This window comes from Haliaeetus albicilla, chromosome 7 (genome assembly GCF_947461875.1).
Source record: "Haliaeetus albicilla chromosome 7, bHalAlb1.1, whole genome shotgun sequence".
NCBI lineage: Eukaryota > Metazoa > Chordata > Aves > Accipitriformes > Accipitridae > Haliaeetus > Haliaeetus albicilla.
Window position 1 is genome coordinate 18242555 of NC_091489.1, and position 20072 is coordinate 18262626.

A 20072-nucleotide genomic window follows, 5' to 3' on the forward strand; every position below is an offset into this window, starting at 1 on the left:
GTATCCAAATCTGCTACTTGTGTGGAAAAAACAAAACTAGCAGTGCCGCTTTTTGGGCTGCCTTTCAGGCCACCGGTACTTAAGCCACCAGCACGCCATCCAACAGGTTTTCGCCACCCCCAGCCCATTTTTGCATCCCCAATGGCACTGCAGATCGGGTTAAGTCTCACTGGAAACCTTCCCGTCCCTGAGCAGCTCGTAGAGGCGGAAGAAGGACGGTGACACCTCGCGGTTAAGCTCCCTCATAACCTCGGCCCGGGAGGGGCCCCGCAGCACTACCAAGCGCAAACCCCTTAGCAGTTAAAGCGACTGTTTTCCGCTAAGCACCCCAGCGCCTGGAGAGCAGGCACGTCCTCACACCTCCCTCAGGCTTTAGCTCTTTCCCGGCAGGAACACCTGCGTGAGAGGGAGCGGCACGAACGGCCCCACCGCCGCCCTCCCGCCCCGCGCATGCGCAGAGCGCCCGCCCCGCCCCGCCCGCGCGTTGCCCTGGAGACGGTTGCGGCGGTGCGGGCGGCCCTTACAGCTCCCTCAGCCAGCCGACCGGCCGCTGTGGGCCAGGCCCGCCGCGCCCCGGCCGGACCCCGCCATGCTGCCCGCCCGCCAGCCGGAGGAGGAGGAGGAGGAGGTGGCGGCGGCCCCCGCCGTCCCCTACACCTACTGCAGCCGGCCCCGCGCCCTGCCCGCCCGCCCGAAGTACCGAGCGGCGCCGGCCGCCGCCGAGCTGTGAGTGCCGGTGTCCGGCGGGCCGCGCCAGCCAGCCCCGCGGCCTGCGCGTCCCGAACGGGCTCTGCTGCCCCCTCCTGCCCTCGGTGCCTTCCCCCTCACCCCAGGTCCCTCGCCGCCCTTCCCGGGGGAGGGGGGTCCCCGCCGCCCTGCCAGCAGGTCCTTCTTCCCGTAGCTTGGGGGGGAACTTGCACGCGCTGGCCTTTCGAAGTTCTTCTGGTTTGTTTGGGGTGTTGGCGTACAGGTTGCACCTCTGTAACCGCAACTCTCTGTGCTTGATGTGGCAGAGAAAAGGAGCCCGTTCGTTACGCCAACCTCATGTATGACAGGAGAGTGGTGCGCGGCAACACTTACGCCCTTCAAGTCTTACCTGTGGTATGTTTTTATGTGGATCATGCTACAGCTTTGTTGAAAAGTAATAGGTGGGGCAGGAAAGCGGCTCCTCGTTAATAAACTGCTGAAGTTGTAATTTTACTTAAAGTATTTCACACAGTCACAGGCTCTCCAGTTAAACTAGCACGTGACTCTTTTCAGCTTTTCTCTAAAGCACTTAGTTTCACATGAACTTCTGTAGTTCCGATTTTTTCCCCCATTAAGTACTTGATTATTTTTTTCCCCCCATTTCTTTAGTGTAATGATCCTGAGCACAAGTCATCACTGCATAATCTGTTATCATATGCAAGGTGTCATCAGTGAGAATAGCAGCTCTTGGGAAATTAAGTCTTGGGGTAGACTTTGGCTTATCCTACTATAGAAGCAGGGCTAAATAGTCCAGCTGTACACAAAAGCTGCTTGCCTGGAGGCAAAAGTATTTTATTAATCCTGATACAGTAAATGTTTCAGTGATACTTTATTTTCAGAGAGTATTTCTACATAGATAATTTGATCCTATAAGAATTTAAAGCAGTCTGTATTTTTAAAAGCTACTTTGTGGAAATAACTTTGTGGTGTTCAGTAGCTGTTTCTTAGAGTGAATTTCACATATGTTCTGTTTAAGAAGTTTGCAAGTGATGTTCATTTCAATCCATAAACAGAGTATTGAATTTAAAAGTTAGTATGGGATTCTTTTGCTTCATCAGCAATAAAGAACCTATAATTTTTATCTAGCAAACAATTCTGTTGCTAATATCATAACTGGACTTAAGTCCGTTTGACCTTCTTAAAGCTTTACCTAGAAACTCTCACATGTCAGCAAGAACATGCCATTTTAATATAATTTATCTCACAAAGCAAAGTTCTGTATACAATATCCACTTCCAAATAACAACTAATTGCTCTTAATGTGAGATGCTATTAGTATGTGCCTGTAGGCAGCTAGCATAGCTTATTAGTTTCATGCCCTACAGCCTTTAAGGTAACTGAAAGTTTAGGGTCAGGACCCAGAAAAGTAAATCCAAAATGCTAGATTTGTAGCATTAAAATCAAATAACAACCTTCATTTTCCTGTAGAGAGAAATCAGTATCATTTTCAAGTACAAAGTGTATTCTGTTTTGTGGGTTTTTTTTCCTCTTCACCCCTGCTCAGAGTACCCAGCCCAGTCCCCTTGAGATTCAAAGGCAGAGGGAAGCACGGAAAAGAGCACTGGCTAGAAAGCGTACAAAAGAGCAAATGCAACCAAGAACGCCTGAGCCTGTGGAAGGCAGAGAGCACGTTCATGTGCAGACAGGTAAAAGGCTGAATTTTTTTTAATTCATCTGAAAACAAAAACTTGCTGATCTATATTCACTTACTAAACTGATGATGTAGTTGGTAGAATCACATAGTTTTAAGGTTAGAATCAGAATTCTAGAATCAGAAGTTCTCTAATCCTTTCCATTATAACCCCTTATTTTTCATTGTATTTAACAAACTTGGCTAATTAGTGATATTTTCCCAGACGCTCTGTTTTTCAGTTTTCAGTGTACATTCTTGAACACTAGTCAAGACTTCTTCATTTATTCTTTCCTTTTCCAGCATCATCAGAGAAGTTCGGTGTATGCTTAAAATTGAGGGTTTTTAAAAATTTTGCTTAAGAGTGCAGTCACATGTAAGAATAAGACTACTCTTAAAAACTGGGGAACACACACTAATTTAGAATAGGAAACTGCCCTATTTGTGGGAAAACAATTTTATTTATAGGAAACCCAAAATTTGGCAGTGGAGTAATCCTGAGGTGAGTGTAATGTATTGCTGTGTGCTCTGAAAGTCATTTCATATTGGACTGACTTACAAACTGGGAAAACAGCTGTGTTACATGCTAATCAGATGTGGTCTTTGGTTGCTGAATGTTGTCCCTGCCCCAACCCCACTGAACCTCCTACACCACCTCCAATGCACACAGCAGCTTTTCACCATTCAAATACTGTTGGATGCAGAAAGAGGCTACCTAGTGTGGAAGTCTTGGTCTTGTATCCTTCCCATTGACTACTGCAGATAATTTTAAGTACTCCACAGGCCTTATTTTCTGAGCCAGGCTATTTATCTCTGCAGTAGGAGACAGGCAGTTATAATTCAAATTGAGCACATGCTGTTATAGATGTGTGGTCACCTCAAGGCCACTCCTGATGGGCCGGAAGTAGAATATAGTTCTTTAAATCCAACAGATCCAGTCTTCTGTTTTGCTGCACACAGTGGAGAAAAATGTATGTTTTCTATATTACTTATTAGTAGATAGGCAATCATTATCCCTTTTTGAAATTGTCCTATCCCACTGACTCTACCAAGAATTGTTTATTCTGCAAGGTGGGCTGAAATAGTCTAGACTCTGACTTTTGAAACCTACTGAGTGAAATGCCCTTTTAGGAATTGCTTCCAAGAAGTGTACCTGACATTACAGAGAACGTGACATCAGATGGCCTATGCAGCAAACTGAGCTATGTCTTAAGTTGAGGTGTCTTTTTTTTTTAAAACTTTATAGAAGACATTTTATTGCACTCTTTGAATATGATTCACACTGTAGAGTCATCAAAAATAGTTGAGAGTTAAAATAAAAAGAATCCAACTTTCAGCATTCATTGTGCTTTTGTTTCTAGAACTGTATCTGGAAGAGATTAGTGACAGGATAATAGAGGTTGATACAGAGTGTCAAACAGATGCATTTTTGGACAGACCACCCACTCCATTCTTCATACCAGCCAAAACGGGAAAAGATGTGGCCACGCAAATAGAAGAAGGAGAGGTATGAAGTGGTCAGGTCCACAAGTGCTGTCGAAACATGTCTTCCATACAAAGCACATTTATGATTCTGTGAAGTTAAGTGCAAAATTAAGGAAGGTGCTTCTCCATGTGCACTGGTTCTGCTGCTTTCAGCTAACAACTACAATGTTGAGAAACTCTTTCCGCTCTAGAAATAGTGTCCAGCCTGAAAAAGGGTTGGGAACACAGAGGTGAGCAGAGACAGGGTCCAGGTGAGTGCTCTGGTTCTCTCTGGCAGCCCCCACAGTGCCTGTGGTAGGGTGTGTGGTGTCTTACTCCAGCCCGCTCATCACTTAGCCCCTAGCTGCATTCATGCTTCTGCCTTCACTGCCACACTGCTCCCCCCGCACTTCTCAGCCCTGCCTTCAGCACAAGGGCTTTGTTCAGTCTCCTCTTCTCCTTGCCAAGGTGTTAAGAATGACAGTGATCATGGGACATTTATCTCTGTTTCCCTGACTCCCATCCTCAGTTGTTTGACTTTGACGTTGAAGTCAAGCCGATCCTGGAAGTGTTGATTGGGAAAACGGTTGAGCAAGCTTTGCTGGAAGTCATGGAGGAAGAAGAGCTGGCCCAGCTGTGGGCACATCAGCGTGCCTATGCAGAGCTGCGTAACGCAGAGCTTGCTGAAGTACAGCGCCTGGAAGAGCAGGACAGGCGATACAGAGAGGAGAAGGTAGGACTTCCTAAGAGCAAAACAGGCCTGTCTGAACGCTCGTCAGAAGAGGGAAAACTGTTTCTAGTACTGAAGGACATGCTGTGAAATAAGCTGGATGTGCCCAAAATGGTACTGTCAAGTTTGATATTCCTCAAAGCGTTTTGGTGCCATACAGCTGTGTCGTGGTTTAACCACACCCAGCAATAAAGCACCACACAGCTGTTGCTCACTCTCCCCCTCCCCCATGGTGGGATGGGGGAGGGAATCGGGGAAAAAAAACCTGTAAAACTCATGGGTTGAGATAAAGACAGTTTAATAGGACAGAAAAGGAAAGGAAAACAATAATAATAATAGAATACACAAAATGAATGATGCACAATATAATTGCTCACCACCCACTGACTGATGGCCAGCCAATCCCCAAGCCATGGTGTCCCCTGGCCAACTCCCCCCAGTTTATATACTGGGCATGATGTTCTATGGTATAGAATACCCTTTTGGCTCGTTTGGGTTAGTTCTCCTTGCTGTGTCCCCTCCCAGCTTCTTGTGCACTCCCAGCCTCTGCTGGCAGGGCAGTATGAGAAGCTGAAAAGTCCTTGACTTAGTATAAACATTGCTTAGCAACAACTAAAACATCAGTGTGTTATCAACATTATTCTCATTCAAAATACTAGGAAGAAAATTAACTTTATTCCAGTCAAAGGAATGGACAAGCTGCTCTCTGCCACTTGTTCTCATGCACTAGCACCACGCTGTTGTGTTTATCTGGAGCAGTCATGTTCCAGTGACCTGGTGTACTCGGACACCTGATCAAGAGGCCAAACCCAACAGCATTTTCATCTGTACCTGGTGCAGCTGTTACTCAAGCTTTTTCATTATAACTGCTAAATGAATAGTCAAGAGTGCTTGAAAGTAGGAGAGACACCTCCTAGTCTTTCACACCCAATGTGTGCACTACTGTATATGCATACATACCTCTCAAGATCTCCAAGTATTAAGCTATATTAGTACTATGTAGTAAATGGGAATAAACAGAAAATGCAAATCTTTATTACTCACTATTCATCAGCCTTGTATAATCAGGTTTTTTTTAATGTTTTCCTGGACCAATTTGAGTTTTAATCTTTTCTTACATCAAATATGATATAATACTGGAAAGATGAGCAGGTCGGGAAATCCTGACCCAACTTCATCTCATTCCAAGGCCAATGATCAGCTTGATCTGCAATAATAAAGCAAAGAGTCATGAGATCAATACAGACTAAGGTATCAGAGAAGGGTTTCTTTTGGCCAGCTGTGAGGCCCTTATTTTACAGACTTGCTAAAATCAGAAAAGGTATACCAAAGGAACATGTTTCCCTCTAGTCCTTCTGAATTTTAGTACTCCACAGACTGAGTACAAGCTTGCTTTCCAGCACTCCTTCATATGAGTAGTTTTTGTGAAAGAAGATGCAAATAGCAGGTAGAGACTGTAAGTATCTGTACTTTTGATTATCTTTGCTATTTATGACTCTCACACTGTGATCATTCTTCAAAGTCTAGATCAAAGGAGCAACAGCTTAAAGGCCTGAAAGTTTTACATGCAATATTGCCTTGACAGGAACGTCGCAAACTCCAGCACATGCAAATGCTGCAGAAACAGAAAGAGACCACAGAGAAGATCGCAGCTCGGGCATTCGCTCAGCATTACTTGGCTGATCTCATTCCCTCAGTCTTCAACAATCTTCGTGAGAGTGGATTTTTTTATGACCCTATAGAAAGAGGTTTGTAATTTATTTTTTTTTAATATGTGAACTGAGTAGTATAAAGGTCAAAACAACCATAAAACATAGCTTATTGTCCTATCATTTAGGATAATGTCATAAGACTTTATTCATTTACATTTGTGGCTGAACAGACAGTTTCCAAACTCATATTTTTAGCACAAACGTTATTGGTCATATGTACAAGTAGTCAAGAATAAGCAAGACCTGACAGTGTGACAATAAGAAGAGCTGCTTTTGAATTGGAGAGAAATAAATGGGTGGTTAGAACTGGTAGAGCAGAAAGAGAAAGATCCAAATTGAAGAAAATGCATTTTGATAGGACAGGCAAAGAAAACTGTATGTCGTTCTGAATCTTTTTTAATGATTATCAGAGCAAGGGAGAAATTAGTCAGTTAGAATTAGGTCCTGAAAATAATTTTGGAGTTGTACATCGGTGACTTCCAAGCTTTTAGAATCAGCAGTGTTTCTTATGGGTTACCTTGCTGCGCTGCACTGCACTTCCCCAGGCTCCGCACAGGTGCACAGATCACAGCTTGGGAATGGTTACATTCACTCCTGAATGAGTCATGGGGGCAAATGCAGAAACTGAGTGTTTTGCAAACAGGGCAGGCAGGCTTTGGGACCACGGCATACAAAGAGCATGATCTGAGAAATACATGGGTAGGCAAGAGCTCTTTAGTCAGAGGGAACAAATGCTTTCAGCAGACCAGAAGCCAGATGTCTTTGGAAAGCAACGCAGGAAATGTTATTCTCCTGACTTGTTCTGGATAGTTATTTTCATCTCACTAGAACATTACTGTGTATCTCATCCGTGCTAGCCCTTCAAGAGTGGCAGACCCCTTTGAAAATCACTGCAGTTGAGAGGACTGTGGTCTGGGTCCATAACAATGAGGAACCTCAGTAAGAGAGGCAGGAGATAAGAAACCCGACAACACCTGAGAGATTTCATCTGGCTCTTGCAAAGTGAGAGTCGTTTGGCAAGGATTTTCATCCCTTAATGGCCGTAGCAAATGAAAAACAGCCTGAAGATCCTGTTGCTCACCCTTAATAAAAAGACATTTTTTCTTTCTTTCTTCCTGCTAAATTCTTACAGATATTGAGACAGAATTCCTTCCGTGGCTGATGACAGAAGTGGAAGAAACACTAGAGAGGAAGGTTCTGGGGAGGACAATGCTTGACTGTAAGTTACCAAATCCTGGAATGTAATCCGGGCTGCTTTATGTTCTTGATTGTTTTTTCCCCAGTCAGATCAAATATCAAGTTTACAGGGTCACTGTGGGTTAAGGTAGGAGGTGTCATTTTAGTAAGAACTCCCATGCTCCCATGTACCCATGGCTTTTTGTGTACTATATTAAAACATTTTTGATGTTGGAAAAGTACTGCACACATCTAGGTAATTGATTCTCAGCTGAAATAATAGGAGTGTCAGCCATGCCGCACTACCCTCTCTCTGCTGGCTTTATACTGTTTGAGATGTGTTGATGCTGGGACATGCAGTACATTTGGCAGGAGCAGAATGGTTAAAGAACACCAATTCTTTTCTCTGCTATAAAACTTTTATTTTTCAGGTATTACACAGCCACCATGGCTGTGCTGTTCTCTGTGGTGTGCCTGATTGTGCCAGTGGGAATAGAAAAGCCCATCCTGTCTACAGCCATATGTATACGACGAAAGTCTCTTAACTCATTTGTGTAAGCTCCCTGAGCTATGGAGTAATATGTTCATCCTACATGAAAGGAGAAGAGAAGGATAATCGTAGGCCATGGTTGACTGAGAAGTCAGGCGACCAACACTTTTCATCAAAACAAGGGCTTACCTTACCAATAATTGTGTCCTTGCTTTCAAAACAGATCAAGATATCAGTTGTCTTTTGGGCTAGTTCAAGCTAAGTATTCAGGTTCTTTTCTTAGTCAGTCTTCAGAGGCTGCAGTTGAAACACCTGAACAATCTAAACTCTGTCTTGTGTAGAAACACAAAATTATGATGAATGCGTGTCCACCGTGGTGGTCCTAGATGAAACCACTTTTCACGCTTGCGTTACACCTTCATTCCTATAGTTTTCCTCCTGCTGTGATTTTGGGTTTGAATTACAATTGTGTTTGTTTCCTTTAGGTTTATTTTCAGTTTAATGAGGACCCTGAACTTTATTTGTTAGGGTATAATTTGGATAATTACATCTGGTCTGTTAGGTATTTTATCCTATGATATATGTGCTGGTATGTACACTTAAGGATCACTTCTTCATGTAGCTCTTCAGGAAGGAGGGAATATTCCCTTCTTTTAAGAAAGAAGTATTGTATGTGACTACTGAATAAACATGCCAAGGAGAATGTTGCTGCAGGATCCACTATTGATGAGAACATCTATCATATTCCTGTTAAATCTTTCTGTTTAATTTTTAAACCAGGTATCATGATCTTTCACCAGTTCTAAGATACACAGAATACCTGTAGCAGGCCAATAAGTAATATCAGCAGCCCCTGTTTTGCTATTTACCCTCTGTATTTCCTGGCTTATACCCAATCACCCACTGTTGAGTAAACATCATCTCTGCAAAAGGAACTGCAAATTGCGTTCTCCAAGTTTTGTAGAGGCAGGCACAGCCTCAGCTGAAATAGTTCGTGGCTTCTTCCCCCCTTATGCAGAAGCATAGGAAAAGTCTTTAAGGATCCATTTTTAATCTATTTGAATGAAGACGCGACTTAAAGGATTTATTTTGTCACTGTCCAATAAAATTGCTGGGAACTACAAAGGAAGCACCTTCAGTGTAGGGCAGTTATGTTTGTCCTCTCAAAGATTACCATTCCTTCTTTTACTTGCTAAAGTCAACCCATGAATTACAATGAAGCTCTCTTTAGTACCTGTGCATTGTCCTATTTTCTGTGTTAAACCTCTCTTCTTTCATTGTTCGCCTCTATTTTTTATATTTAAATGATGTATATCAAAGTGAGTGTTGATTTTTTTTTGTTGTTGTGCCCATTGGAAGGGGTATAATGTTTAGAAAAATTTACAAATGCTAAGCAGCAAAGTTAATAAAGAATAGGTGCTTTACAGCTGTGTTTCAGAAAGAGAATATCTTTTGATGACTCCCATAGTTTCACTATTTCCCACTGCCAAAAATATCACACTGTGTGCAACCTGGCTAGTCCTCGTTCCTGGCGGGGTGATCTGCTCCAGAAGTGAGGAACAACTGTGAGGAAATTAACAAAACAATCCAGGGGAATCCTTTCATATCACTGCTTTCAGTGTAAACTGCTCATTTGGCTGGAACTAGGCTACAGCAGCAGGGATGGTTTTTCTCATTCAAGTATTCTGTCATATTTAGAGTTGTTTCAGGGTTTTTTCCCCTGTTTAAGAAGTTATAGGTCAGTAATATATAAAATAATCTCAAAGTATGTTTTTTTCTTCCAGGTTTGTTAATAGTGGCTTTCTCTGTTTCAGCCTTGATTCGTACAGTTGTTGAAAAACGCTTAGATGCATTTAGCCATAAACCTCTGTCTTATCAGACAGAGGCACCTGCTGAAGAGTCCAGGCCAACAGATGCAGCACACCAGGTGGCAGGTGAGACAGATGCTGCTGACCAACCGGTTGCAGAGAAAGAAGAGACTGACCAACCTGTTCCTGAGGAACAGCCTTCACGTCACATCTCTTTCCAGTTAGAAGAATCGGATCAAGCAGGAACAGAGGATTTGGAAACTGAGTAACAAGGACGCAAGTCATCAAGTAAATGGAGATGAATGGCTTAGAAAGAAGAAATGAATTCCTATCTGTTTACAAGTATTGTGCCCTAGCCATGCTGAAGGATGAACCTAAGTAACAGTAGAGCATTAAAGCGTGTTTTCCATATGCTGGCATTGCTGATTTTGGGCCGTAAGAATCAAGAGAGAGATTACTAGTGCAATGTGAATGGCAGTGAAATTCTATCCCCTTCTACACAAGCCAATCCATCAAAAACCTGGGACGTTTACAGTTGAAAAGTGATGCTGTGCCACACCCCCTGCTAGAAAGTCATGAGAAGAACATTGAGAGCATCCTAATAACTTTTGCAAGTGCTTTGATAATGTTCTCAGAACAGAATTTCCTTATTTTCCCTATTTTGAAAGGTGGCTACTACAGCTCAGATAGATTTCTTTTCACTCATGTTAGTCTCTCCTTTCCTGACACACTTGCATGGGCATCTCAGCAGGTAATAAAGCGAAGGCTGTTCCTGAAGTTCTTCAGATTCAAAGAATTATCTGCCTTTGGGAGTTTCTGCCAGTGCAAAATCCTCCTCACCTTCCTTACACCCCGAGCACTGGTGAGGGGCTGGAGTCACATGCTAAGTCCAGCCTCAGTTTTCTTTGTAATCGTCCTTTCCTGCTGGTTGACTGGAAACAGTACCAGACATGACTGACAAAATGTGCCTGCACTGCAAACTGTATCTGTCTGTTCACAGGCCAACTCCTCAAGTGGGGCGTTCCCCCTCATAAAAGTACATCTGTGCTCCATTGCAGCAACACCTTTTCCTTGCTAGGTGCACCTGTGGAAAAAGTCCTGCCTCATCCAGACTGCTTTGTGCTACCTCCTCTTTGCAGGTCAGAGGAGATGTGTGCTAACCCAGCAGGCCAGATCCCAGTCTCAGTGGGATGTCAGGAATGACATCTGAAGAGACAAGGACCTGCTCCACATCTCATACCCTCAAAAGGGACGTCCAGACTTTTCACTGGACCACTTGTACATGTAACTTCAAAGGCAGACCCCGCCTTCCCTCCATCCTGGGCTAGGACTTCCAGCGATAACCAGGGCAGCTATTGTTTACACAGAAAAGCTCCCTTGGAAGGTGCCCGGTATTTACGTCTCTCTGTAGGTAGTTGAAAATCAGAAGTAATGAGATGTAACGACCAACAAATCCACTCAGTGGTTTGATGTAATATGAGTATGTTAAAACTGGGCATCTGGAGGCACATAGTACAGATTGTAGACAGACATACCCATGGATGCTTTTCAAATCTGGAATATTCCCCTGTAAACTCCTCTTCTGTTTGTGAAGTTGACAGTATTTCAACAAAGTGTGATTGTTTTTTCATTTATGATTGATTCCTCAAAGCATCCAGCAAAATATGTTACATGTATGAAATTAAGGTAGTCAATGCTCAATTGAAGGCTTGAAATGAAACTCTGGTTTAGGCATTGAAGTCGGTGGGAGGTTTACCTCAATTTCAGTAGGACCAAGATTTTCAATTGGTTTTTTTTTCCATGATGATGGAAACTCCTGTCATGACTTCAGGTAGATCAGGTAAATGACTTCAGGCTAATTTTATCTAGAGAAATAAAAGGCTTTGTGACATGATTAATGAGATTAATGTAAATGTTTCAGCTCATTTTTGGAACACTATGTCAGTTTTAAGGATTCCTTATTACTGAATGATTGTTTTGTCATGTATTTACAGGAGACTTAGCATAACCTAGAGGACTGTCATGGATTGTTCCTGAAAAGAGTCAAACAAATGCTGACTTGAATATTTGGTTTTGGAATGTTACAAGAGGAAGGTGATCACCTGGAATATTTTCATTTTTGTCACTCCCACTTTGTGTTTGATTGCTAGAAAATTTACTTGAAGTGTTGAATTATTCTATTTAAATAGGTTGTGGCATTATTATGTATTCTTAAATTATTATAAAAAATAATGAATTGTATGCCCTGCATTTTTACTTCATTAGAATGTATAGATACAACTCAAGCATTGTGTGTTGTGGTAGAATTTGCTGTAACAGGTTATGTTTTTATGGGGCCATACAGCTGTGAAGATTTGTACTGCACCGGTAGTTTTCCATTAATAGCCTTGTACTTGAATTCAGCCCCAGACATGGACAGGTTGGTAGGGGAGGGGACCTCTCGCATCCTGTCGGTCACTGGAGAAGTGGAAAACCATGAGCAACAGTAAGGAGGGGAAGAGGGATTTGGGGTAATGGCATAGCTGTCACCTGTTTGGGGTGATGCCGCAGACAGGCAGGCTGTGCGGCACGGGCCTTGCCGCTGGCAGGGTGGCAGGGGGGCTGGCATGCAGGTGGCTGGGGGAGCTGCCCCAGCTGAGCCCGGGTGCGAGCACCACGTCCCTCACACCACCTCCCCACGGGGACCCCTCCTGACGCCCTTCCCCTGTAAATCCCCATTCTCTGTGTCCCCAGCAGCAGCTGTGCCCGGCAGGCAGGTAAGGCCGCGGGGTGGCCCGGGGGAGGCGCAGGGGTCTGCAGCTCCTGGGTGTGCGTGTGGGTGCAGGGGGGAGCGGAGGGGGAGGGAGGCAGACGGCGCTGCAGGCACTAGAGGGCAGGAGAGCCCGCAGCAACCTGGCTGCAGACACGCACAGAAAGACACGGGTGTCACCTATTGCACACCGCACGCCCCGCACTAGTGACACCCGCCTGGACTTCCCTCCTCTGCTAAACCCCGAAGGCGTCGACCTTTTGCAAAATCTGCTCATCCTTCTAACGGGAGGAGCCAACAGGGAGCGTCACCCTACACCCTCCATGCTAAGATCATAGAACCAGAGAATGGTTTGGGTCGGAAGGGACCTTTAAAGATCATCTAGTTCCAACCCCCCTGCCATGGGCAGGGGCATCTTTCACTAGATCAGGTTGCTCAAAGCCTCATCCAACCTGGCCTTGAACACTTCCAGGGATAGGGCATCCACAACTTCTCTGAGCATTGTGGGTTTCAGGGCTTTCTAACTGCAGCTGCTGAGTTTTCCACGTCATGTCTCAGCCCTGGGCTGAACCCTTTTGAAAAGTTCATCAGAGCTGTCTCAGCCTGTCCTTTGAATGAGCTTGGAGGAAAAATACATTTCTCTGCCTATATTCAATGATCTTTTCAGATGATAAACAACTCAACGCAACTGTGTGCTGGACCCAGGATGCAGGCTTCTGGGTGCTTTCTCCCAGAACCATTAGAAACCAGACACAAAGTTCATTTTGGCATTGAACTGTGTCCAAATGACCACTTGTAGCATGCAGGAGATGAGCTGGTACTTCTGCTAGTCATGCCCAGGCTGGCTACCTGTCAGTAAAGACCTCAAACAGTAGCGTGTGTGCACAGGGAGGCTTCCTATCTTTGTGTGTTTCATCAAAAGCAGCTGGTTTTAATATGACTGTATCCATGTGGTTTCCATCTATTGATTTCTCTACAAAGAGCCAGAGCATTACTCCAACAAACAACTCAGCAGTTTAGCTCCATGTTTACTTCAACACCTGCTTGAGAAGTGGGAAAGACATTGAGACTTACTGCCTGGCCCTGAATCAGTTTGGGAATGCTCCTGATATTGGTGGACCAAACTGGACTCTCTGCATTTCTGTGTTGCACGCTGACAGGCTGTGAACATATTGGTGAGAGTAAAATTCATGGCTGGTTTGCTGCTGGCAGAAATTACGGGTTTCAAAGAGCGGCAGAGAGAATGAATAAAAAGAATACACCTTTGAAAGTGTTTGCTCGCTTGCTTATATGCACGTGTTAAACATGAACCTCACCTTATCCATCTTTAACAGCTACAGGCTTGGAAGCCCACAGAAGCTGTATTGCTTTAATAGCAACAGAATACAGCAACAGCCCTGTGGTGTTCGCGAAGCCATGAAGACTCCTGTCCTACCCTCCTGCAGGAGATGCCTTTAGACAAGTATGACAGTATCTATCATAGTGAAACAGTGAAACTATTCCAGCGTGGTTTCTCACTGCCAGGGCTTCTTGACTGGTACAAACCAGAAGCTAGACATGGCCTATAGCACATTTCCGTGGTCCTGCTGTGATGCTGCTTTATTGCAGTATCACTGTAGTTATAAACTGCCTTATGTCGCCTCACTCCTCCTCCTCAGCCCCACCTGAACATTTGGCGCTCTCAGGTTGCCCAGGCCTTGGCTATTAACAATATTAGCATAAGTATATTGTCACTGGCAGCTTACATTAATAAATTTGACAGTAAACTGTAGCAGCCATCCATGGTAGTGGCATATCCCATGCTGTTGACTGCCATGGGGTTCATGATTTCCAGCAAAATGTCTGGCTGAGAAGCTGGTGCAATAATGCTTGAAACTGCCCCAGAAAGATTACTTTCATCTATCAGGGTCCTAGCTGGATCTTGCAGCCACTGCTGAGATAACATACGCTGTTAAAAATGACCTAACAGTAGAATTTGACTTAGTAAGAATTGTGATTCAACGTGCTTTAGCAATTGAAATTATATCTAGTTTAAACATAGCTTTTTTTAAGATGATCATTTTGGAAAGTACTCATGTGTATGATGGGTTACAGAGTACATCTAAAAGATTATTTAATGGGCAAATATCAGCAGGCCAACCATTACCATTTTTATTAATGGTAATTAATCAAATAAATTTGCTTCAAACAGAGTTGACATACTCAAGTTATCTGCAGTTCCCAAAACCACAACACACTGAATCCACAGGATCACTGAAAGGTCTAGCTAGGTTGGAAGGGATCTCTGGATCCCTGGCCATCTGGTCCAACCTTCTCTAAAAGCGGGGCCCTAGATTAGGCTGGAGTTTGACTGGCTGGGGTGTAGCGCTGCTGAAATGGCTTTGGGGGTCTGGTGGCCTGCAAGGTGAGCAGCAGGGCAGCAATGCCCCTCGCAGCCATGAAAGCAAACCATGTCCAAGGTTGTGTCAGCAAGAGCATAACCCAACAGATCAAGGGATGCCATTATTCCACTCTATCTGGCACTTGTTGGTCTGCACCCGGAGGACTGAGCCCAGCTGTGGCCTCCCCCAGTTCAAAAGAGGCACTGAAAAATTGGAGAGGGTCCGGTGGAAGGCCACAGAGACGGTTAAATGTGGAGAACTTGTCGCAGGAAGCAAGAGTGAAGGAACTGGGTGTGTTCAGCCTGGAGAAGAGAAGGCTCAGCTGGGTCTGATTGTGGTTTTCCAGCACTGAAATGGTGGTTATGGAGAAAGTGGAAGCACCTCCACAAGGATGACCCATGACAGGACAAGAAGAAACAGCCACAAGCTGCTTCAGGGGCAATGCCCGCTGGCGGTGCGCCCACGCTCCCTTCCTGTGCCCCTCAGCCTGCCAGGGCGCAAGGCTGCAGCAAAACCCCACGGTAAAATCGGTACGCATGCAGGAAATTCTTAATGCGGTGAGGTGCCTTCCTTGGAAGTAATTAACTACCACCAGTGCAGGGGAGAGGGTTTGTGCGGGACAACTCGGTACGGCCACGGCAGTGGCGACGTCGGCGGTCGGAAAGCCGCGGGCCGGGATACTCGCACTTCGTTTTTAGCAAGCTTCCCGCTAGCGCCGTTGCAGAGCACGCCCTCGGGCACCGGCGGCGGAGCTGCACCCCACCCGGCCGGCCTCCGCGCTCCCCGCGGCGCGGCCCTGCCCTGCCCTGCCCTTCCCAGCGGCCCGCGGTGGTCCCCGGGCACCGCGCCGCGCCAGCGGCCGCCCCGCGCTGTACCGCCGAGCGGCCGCTGCCCCGGAGCGGCGGGGAGGGGACGCGGCCCGTCCGCCCCTCGGCCCGGCCCTCCTCCGCCCCGCCCGCTGCCGCCCCGCCGCCAGGCGTCTCCCCGGGGCCGGGCACCGCCGCGGGGACGGGAGGAGCCGCCGCCGCCGCCGCCGCTGCTGCGCTCCCCGGCCCGGCGCTGGGGGAGCGGGCGGCGCCCGCGGAGCTGGGCCATGAGGTGAGCGGGGCCGCGCCGCGCCGGGGGCGGCAGGTGAGCGGGGGCGGCGTGCGGGGCCGGACCGGACCGGACCGGACCGGGCCGGGGGGGGGGTTGCTCCGCCGCTCCGCAGCGGTGCCGGGCCGCCCGGGGGAGCGGGGGGCGCTCCGGGCCGGCCGGCGGAGGCGGCGGGGCGCTGAGGGGCGGGGGCCGGGCGGGCGGCAGCGCCGAGCACCGGGGCTGGCGGCCGGCCGGGCGGGCCGCCCGCCGCCGCAGGAAAGCGAATTGCGCCACATGTGTCCGCCTTCAGGAGGAGACTTTTGTATTCATTATTTACTTATTCCCTTCTGCCCTTCAACTTCTCCCAAACCCCAGCCGCTGCACTGGCTCTCCCTCTCGTCCGTCCACAGAGCCTCGCACCAGAGCCCCAGGACGGGCTAACATCCCCAGGCCCACTCCTGCCCCTCTTGCCTCCGGGGACAGAGAGGCCTCAGGACCGGGGATTAAGCTGGGGGCGGGTACGGGCGGGACACGTCTCCTCGTCGTTCCTTTGTGCCCCTCTTCAGCCCCGCTGCCCTCCCGGGGCTCTCACCGCGGCAGAGCGCGGGGCAGCGGGTGGCACCTTGGCACCGTTGGGCAGTCGCGCCCCTGAGGTGTGGCGCTCGGGCCGTCGTCAGGGAGGTTTGCTCCCGCGTGAGGAAACATCCGCGGGCCCAAACGTGTGCCCGCCACTTGCAAACGGGTCTCGATGCCTGCCTCAAAATCCTGGCCGACAGAACCGGCCGCAGCGCGGTTCACATCAGTTCTTCATCCCTCTTCAGCAGGGTGACAGCTTGCTGCAGTCAAGTCTTGAGCAGTCATTGGCTCCTATGGGAGACATGAGCCTTTTTTTTCTGTGCGGAAGAGAGATTTACCACGTTATATGATTTATTTTTTCTTAAAGAACATAACTGTGTTAAAATTCAACTTTCAGTTGTTTTTTATTTCCCCGTTAAAAGTCTGTGTCCCACAGCCAAATGATCGTTTGTTTTTCTGGAAAGGGGAATTTGGGACAGCCGGACTCTTCTCCAAGGGCTGTTGCTTTTCCTGTGTGACTTGAGCATAGCAAGTATGTTCCTCCTTACAAAGGAGGGCCAATAAGGCTAACTGCTTTTGTAGAAGATATTTAAAGTAGTTGATGAAGAGTACAAAGTAGTAGCTGTCTTTAAAATGTGACCTTAAATGCAATATTCCCACCTCAGCTGATACTTTTAATTTATAAAGGACTCTATAGGACAGAATCCAAGCTATGTTTTTGGGTGGAGGATATATCTATACACATAGTTGTGTGTGGGTGCTTCATCCAACATATAGGATTATTCGTATCACCTCAATGATGAGGGTCTTCATGAATAAATACATACGGTGCACGCATTCCCTTTCCAGGAGGTGGTAGGAGAGGATGTGCTTGGCATTATTGCCAGAAGATGAGCGAATCCAGCTCTGACAGAACAAGGAAGGAAGAGGTTCTCAATCTGAGCACTCGCATCTCTTGGTATTGCAGTTGTAAAATTAACATCAACATGTGCAAGCTGATTCTTGGTTGTCCCAATGCTTAGCAGAAAATCTGGCTGTTTAAGTCAGAGATATCTAATCCCATGCAGCGGCACAAAGTGTGAAGTGGTCCTGTCCTGACTTAGCAACTTCTCCTGCAAGACAAGAGCGTCTCTTCTTGTGAGGTCTGCAGTACTCCTCTGACCCCACACGTGCAGCACCTCTGTTGTGCTCTGACCCTTTGCTGGGGAGAAATAAAGGTGCTGTCATTAGGAATTTCCCTTCACTGGTCCTTCCTGTCCCTGTTGTTGGTTTGGAGAAGCAGCGTATGGAGCACCACTCCGCCTCTGTGCATGGGGAGTGGTCATGCTGTACAACGCGAAATGGGGCTGTGCAGGGCAGGTGGCTCTGGGTGGAACACGGGTAGTTCTGCTGAACAGAAATATGGGTACAGTGACAGGAACAGTGACAAATTGTGTGATTATTATTTGATATTGTGTGTGTTTGCTGCTGTGTTGCCACTGTGTGTGCAGTATATTTTCCACGGTTAGTGTGCACTTGCTTGCCCTACATTGTAAGTCAAAGCAGTCAGAATCTCATTTGCAAACCTAATGGGAGCCGGCGTAGATTCTGGAGTAGTATAACTGCATAATAGGCTGATTGCCACTGTATTTTGAATTGATGAATGCTCTCGAGGTGTATGTCTGATAGTTAAACAGGACCTGATCGTTCTGATCGTGCAGATGCTGCAAATTGATAATAGGATTATTTATGTAAGAAGTAGAAGATGGGATGAGCTGGAATAAAAGCTAGAAATAAGATCAGAAGGACACTACCAGTTTCTCTGGACCTGCGCATCAGAGTGAGAACAGAAGTGGGAGGTTTGGAAAGTTTGATACAAGAAAGCACATAAACACCACAAAATAAATAATTATTTCTTAAAGGCAGAGGGGGCCATTAAATCATGTAGTTAGTTCTCCAGGTTTAACCAGGTTGAAGCCTTAGATTGGCATCTTCAAGTTAATTTAAAATTGCGCAGTTTATAAGATAAAAATGAAGAGTTAAACCATTTTGAGTGCGTTGCTTGTAGGTAGACTTTCTTTTAACATGGACCCTTCTTTTGCATTCATTTTGCAGACATGTAAGCCAGCAGGTCACAGATTCATGCTCTCTAACTAAAGACTCTAACTTCTATTTCCTTCCAATTCTGTAATGTGCTCTGCAGCGAGAATCTCCTTGTTGTGAAGCTCTGTGAGCACACGCATTTCTTCTCTCCCTGCCTGCCCTTCTGCCAGGACTCGGTGGAAAGGAAACAGCGTAAGATAATTCCCCCCGTGTTTGTTGAGACACATTTATTCTACAGTGTGTTGCAGGGACTGGGACCCAAGCTGCTGTCCCATTCCCTCAAACTCCTAACTTCTTGGCTGACGATTAAAACCCCAAAACATTCAACCCCCACCCATAAGTGAATACACTTACTGTACTTAAGACAGTTTGTGCTGGTGTTTGATACAAGTTTCATGCATTTGCTCTAAGTTTTCATGTGTTTGAGCACTCTACATTACACACCTTTACGAACCTAAATAGTCCTCTTCGGTAAGAGCAATCTGGCTCACAATATGTTTGCAGAACCGGAGCATATTTAAAGTACGCATTGCCAACTAGTTCCCTACTGGCTCCACCGAGTTTTTATTTTAAGATGTTCCTGCTTTCAAAGATAAGCATGAAGCAAACAAGACTGTTCCAAATGCCAAGGGAACAGCAGTCACACACTTCTACTTAAGCACGTGCCACTGTACAACCGGCCACATCATTTAATTGTCACTAAACCCAGAAGAAACTGTTTGGTTTTTTCTTGCGTGTGTGGAAAGAAGTAGGAAATCTCTTTAAATGATGCCAAGGATACTGCTATTTTATGATAACTAGCAGGAAATAACAAGAGTTAGGACAGAAAGAAGGTCAGTCTACTTGTATTCTGTATAGGAAAATCTTGGAAGTTGATCATAAAATTTAATTCCACACATATCCCGAGGATAATCAAATAAATATTTGGCGTCTAGTTTTGCTTTTTTTGCTGAGTTACGTCTTTCTTCCATGCATTCTTCTGAATATGTGCTATTTGGAATTTGCTGTGAAAGCCTGTTTTGGGTTCCAGATGTCTCTGCCATGAAGATCTAGAAGCAACAGTTCTTTCCAGTGGTCTTTGTCCGTATCCTTCTCCTATTTCCTCTTTTTTTCTTGCTTTTTCTGCCAGTACTGATTGGTATTCTGTAAAATGGCGTGACTTGCAGTGCTAAATCAGGATCAAGGATGCCTTTGTAAATTAATTCTGTCTTGGAGGACAGAGTAGATCTGCTTTTATCTTTCTCCGTCCTGCACCTAGAGCACTATTTTGGGAGAAGTTGTTTCACAAACAACTTGAGATAACAAAATTTAAGCTTTTGTAATAGCATTAACTACTCATAATTCCAAGCTGCAATGATGATACAATAGAGGTTGTATCATAAGGCATTGATTTATAGTTCTAATGAGTTGGAGAGAGAACTTCTTCACACTGATTATCTGCCAGTGTTTT

The 20072-nt window shown here is 45.9% G+C and overlaps 2 protein-coding genes across 4 annotated transcripts in view; both read left to right on the plus strand.

The window, feature by feature from the left end:
- The first annotated feature begins 502 nt into the window (after nt 1-502).
- Nucleotides 503-12042, plus strand: RSPH3 (radial spoke head 3). Its single transcript, XM_069787135.1, has 8 exons — nt 503-726; nt 1014-1101; nt 2252-2393; nt 3739-3884; nt 4371-4574; nt 6157-6319; nt 7416-7502; nt 9764-12042. The coding sequence occupies exons 1-8, from the start codon at nt 590-592 to the stop codon at nt 10024-10026; spliced, it is 1230 nt and encodes a 409-aa protein (XP_069643236.1). The 5' UTR covers nt 503-589; the 3' UTR covers nt 10027-12042.
- Nucleotides 12043-15862: 3820 nt separating this feature from the next.
- Nucleotides 15863-20072, plus strand: part of PLAGL1 (PLAG1 like zinc finger 1) — a 59248-nt gene continuing 55038 nt past the window's right edge. For 2 of the 3 annotated variants that reach the window (XM_069787136.1, XM_069787139.1), the window contains exon 1: nt 15863-15985. The gene's annotated coding sequence lies outside the window, so the exon portion shown is untranslated. Of the gene's footprint in view, nt 16019-20072 lie in introns of all 3 variants that reach the window. The other variant, XM_069787137.1, reaches the window with a different exon arrangement.

Bases quoted from the DNA above. Each gene is read 5' to 3' on its own strand.
- RSPH3 (XM_069787135.1), top strand. From the start codon at position 590: ATGCTGCCCGCCCGCCAGCCGGAGGAGGAGGAGGAGGAGGTGGCGGCG. The intron at 2,394-3,738 runs GTAAAAGGCTGA...TTTTGTTTCTAG, and splicing joins GCACGTTCATGTGCAGACAG to AACTGTATCTGGAAGAGATT. The intron at 7,503-9,763 runs GTAAGTTACCAA...TCTCTGTTTCAG, and splicing joins GGGGAGGACAATGCTTGACT to CCTTGATTCGTACAGTTGTT.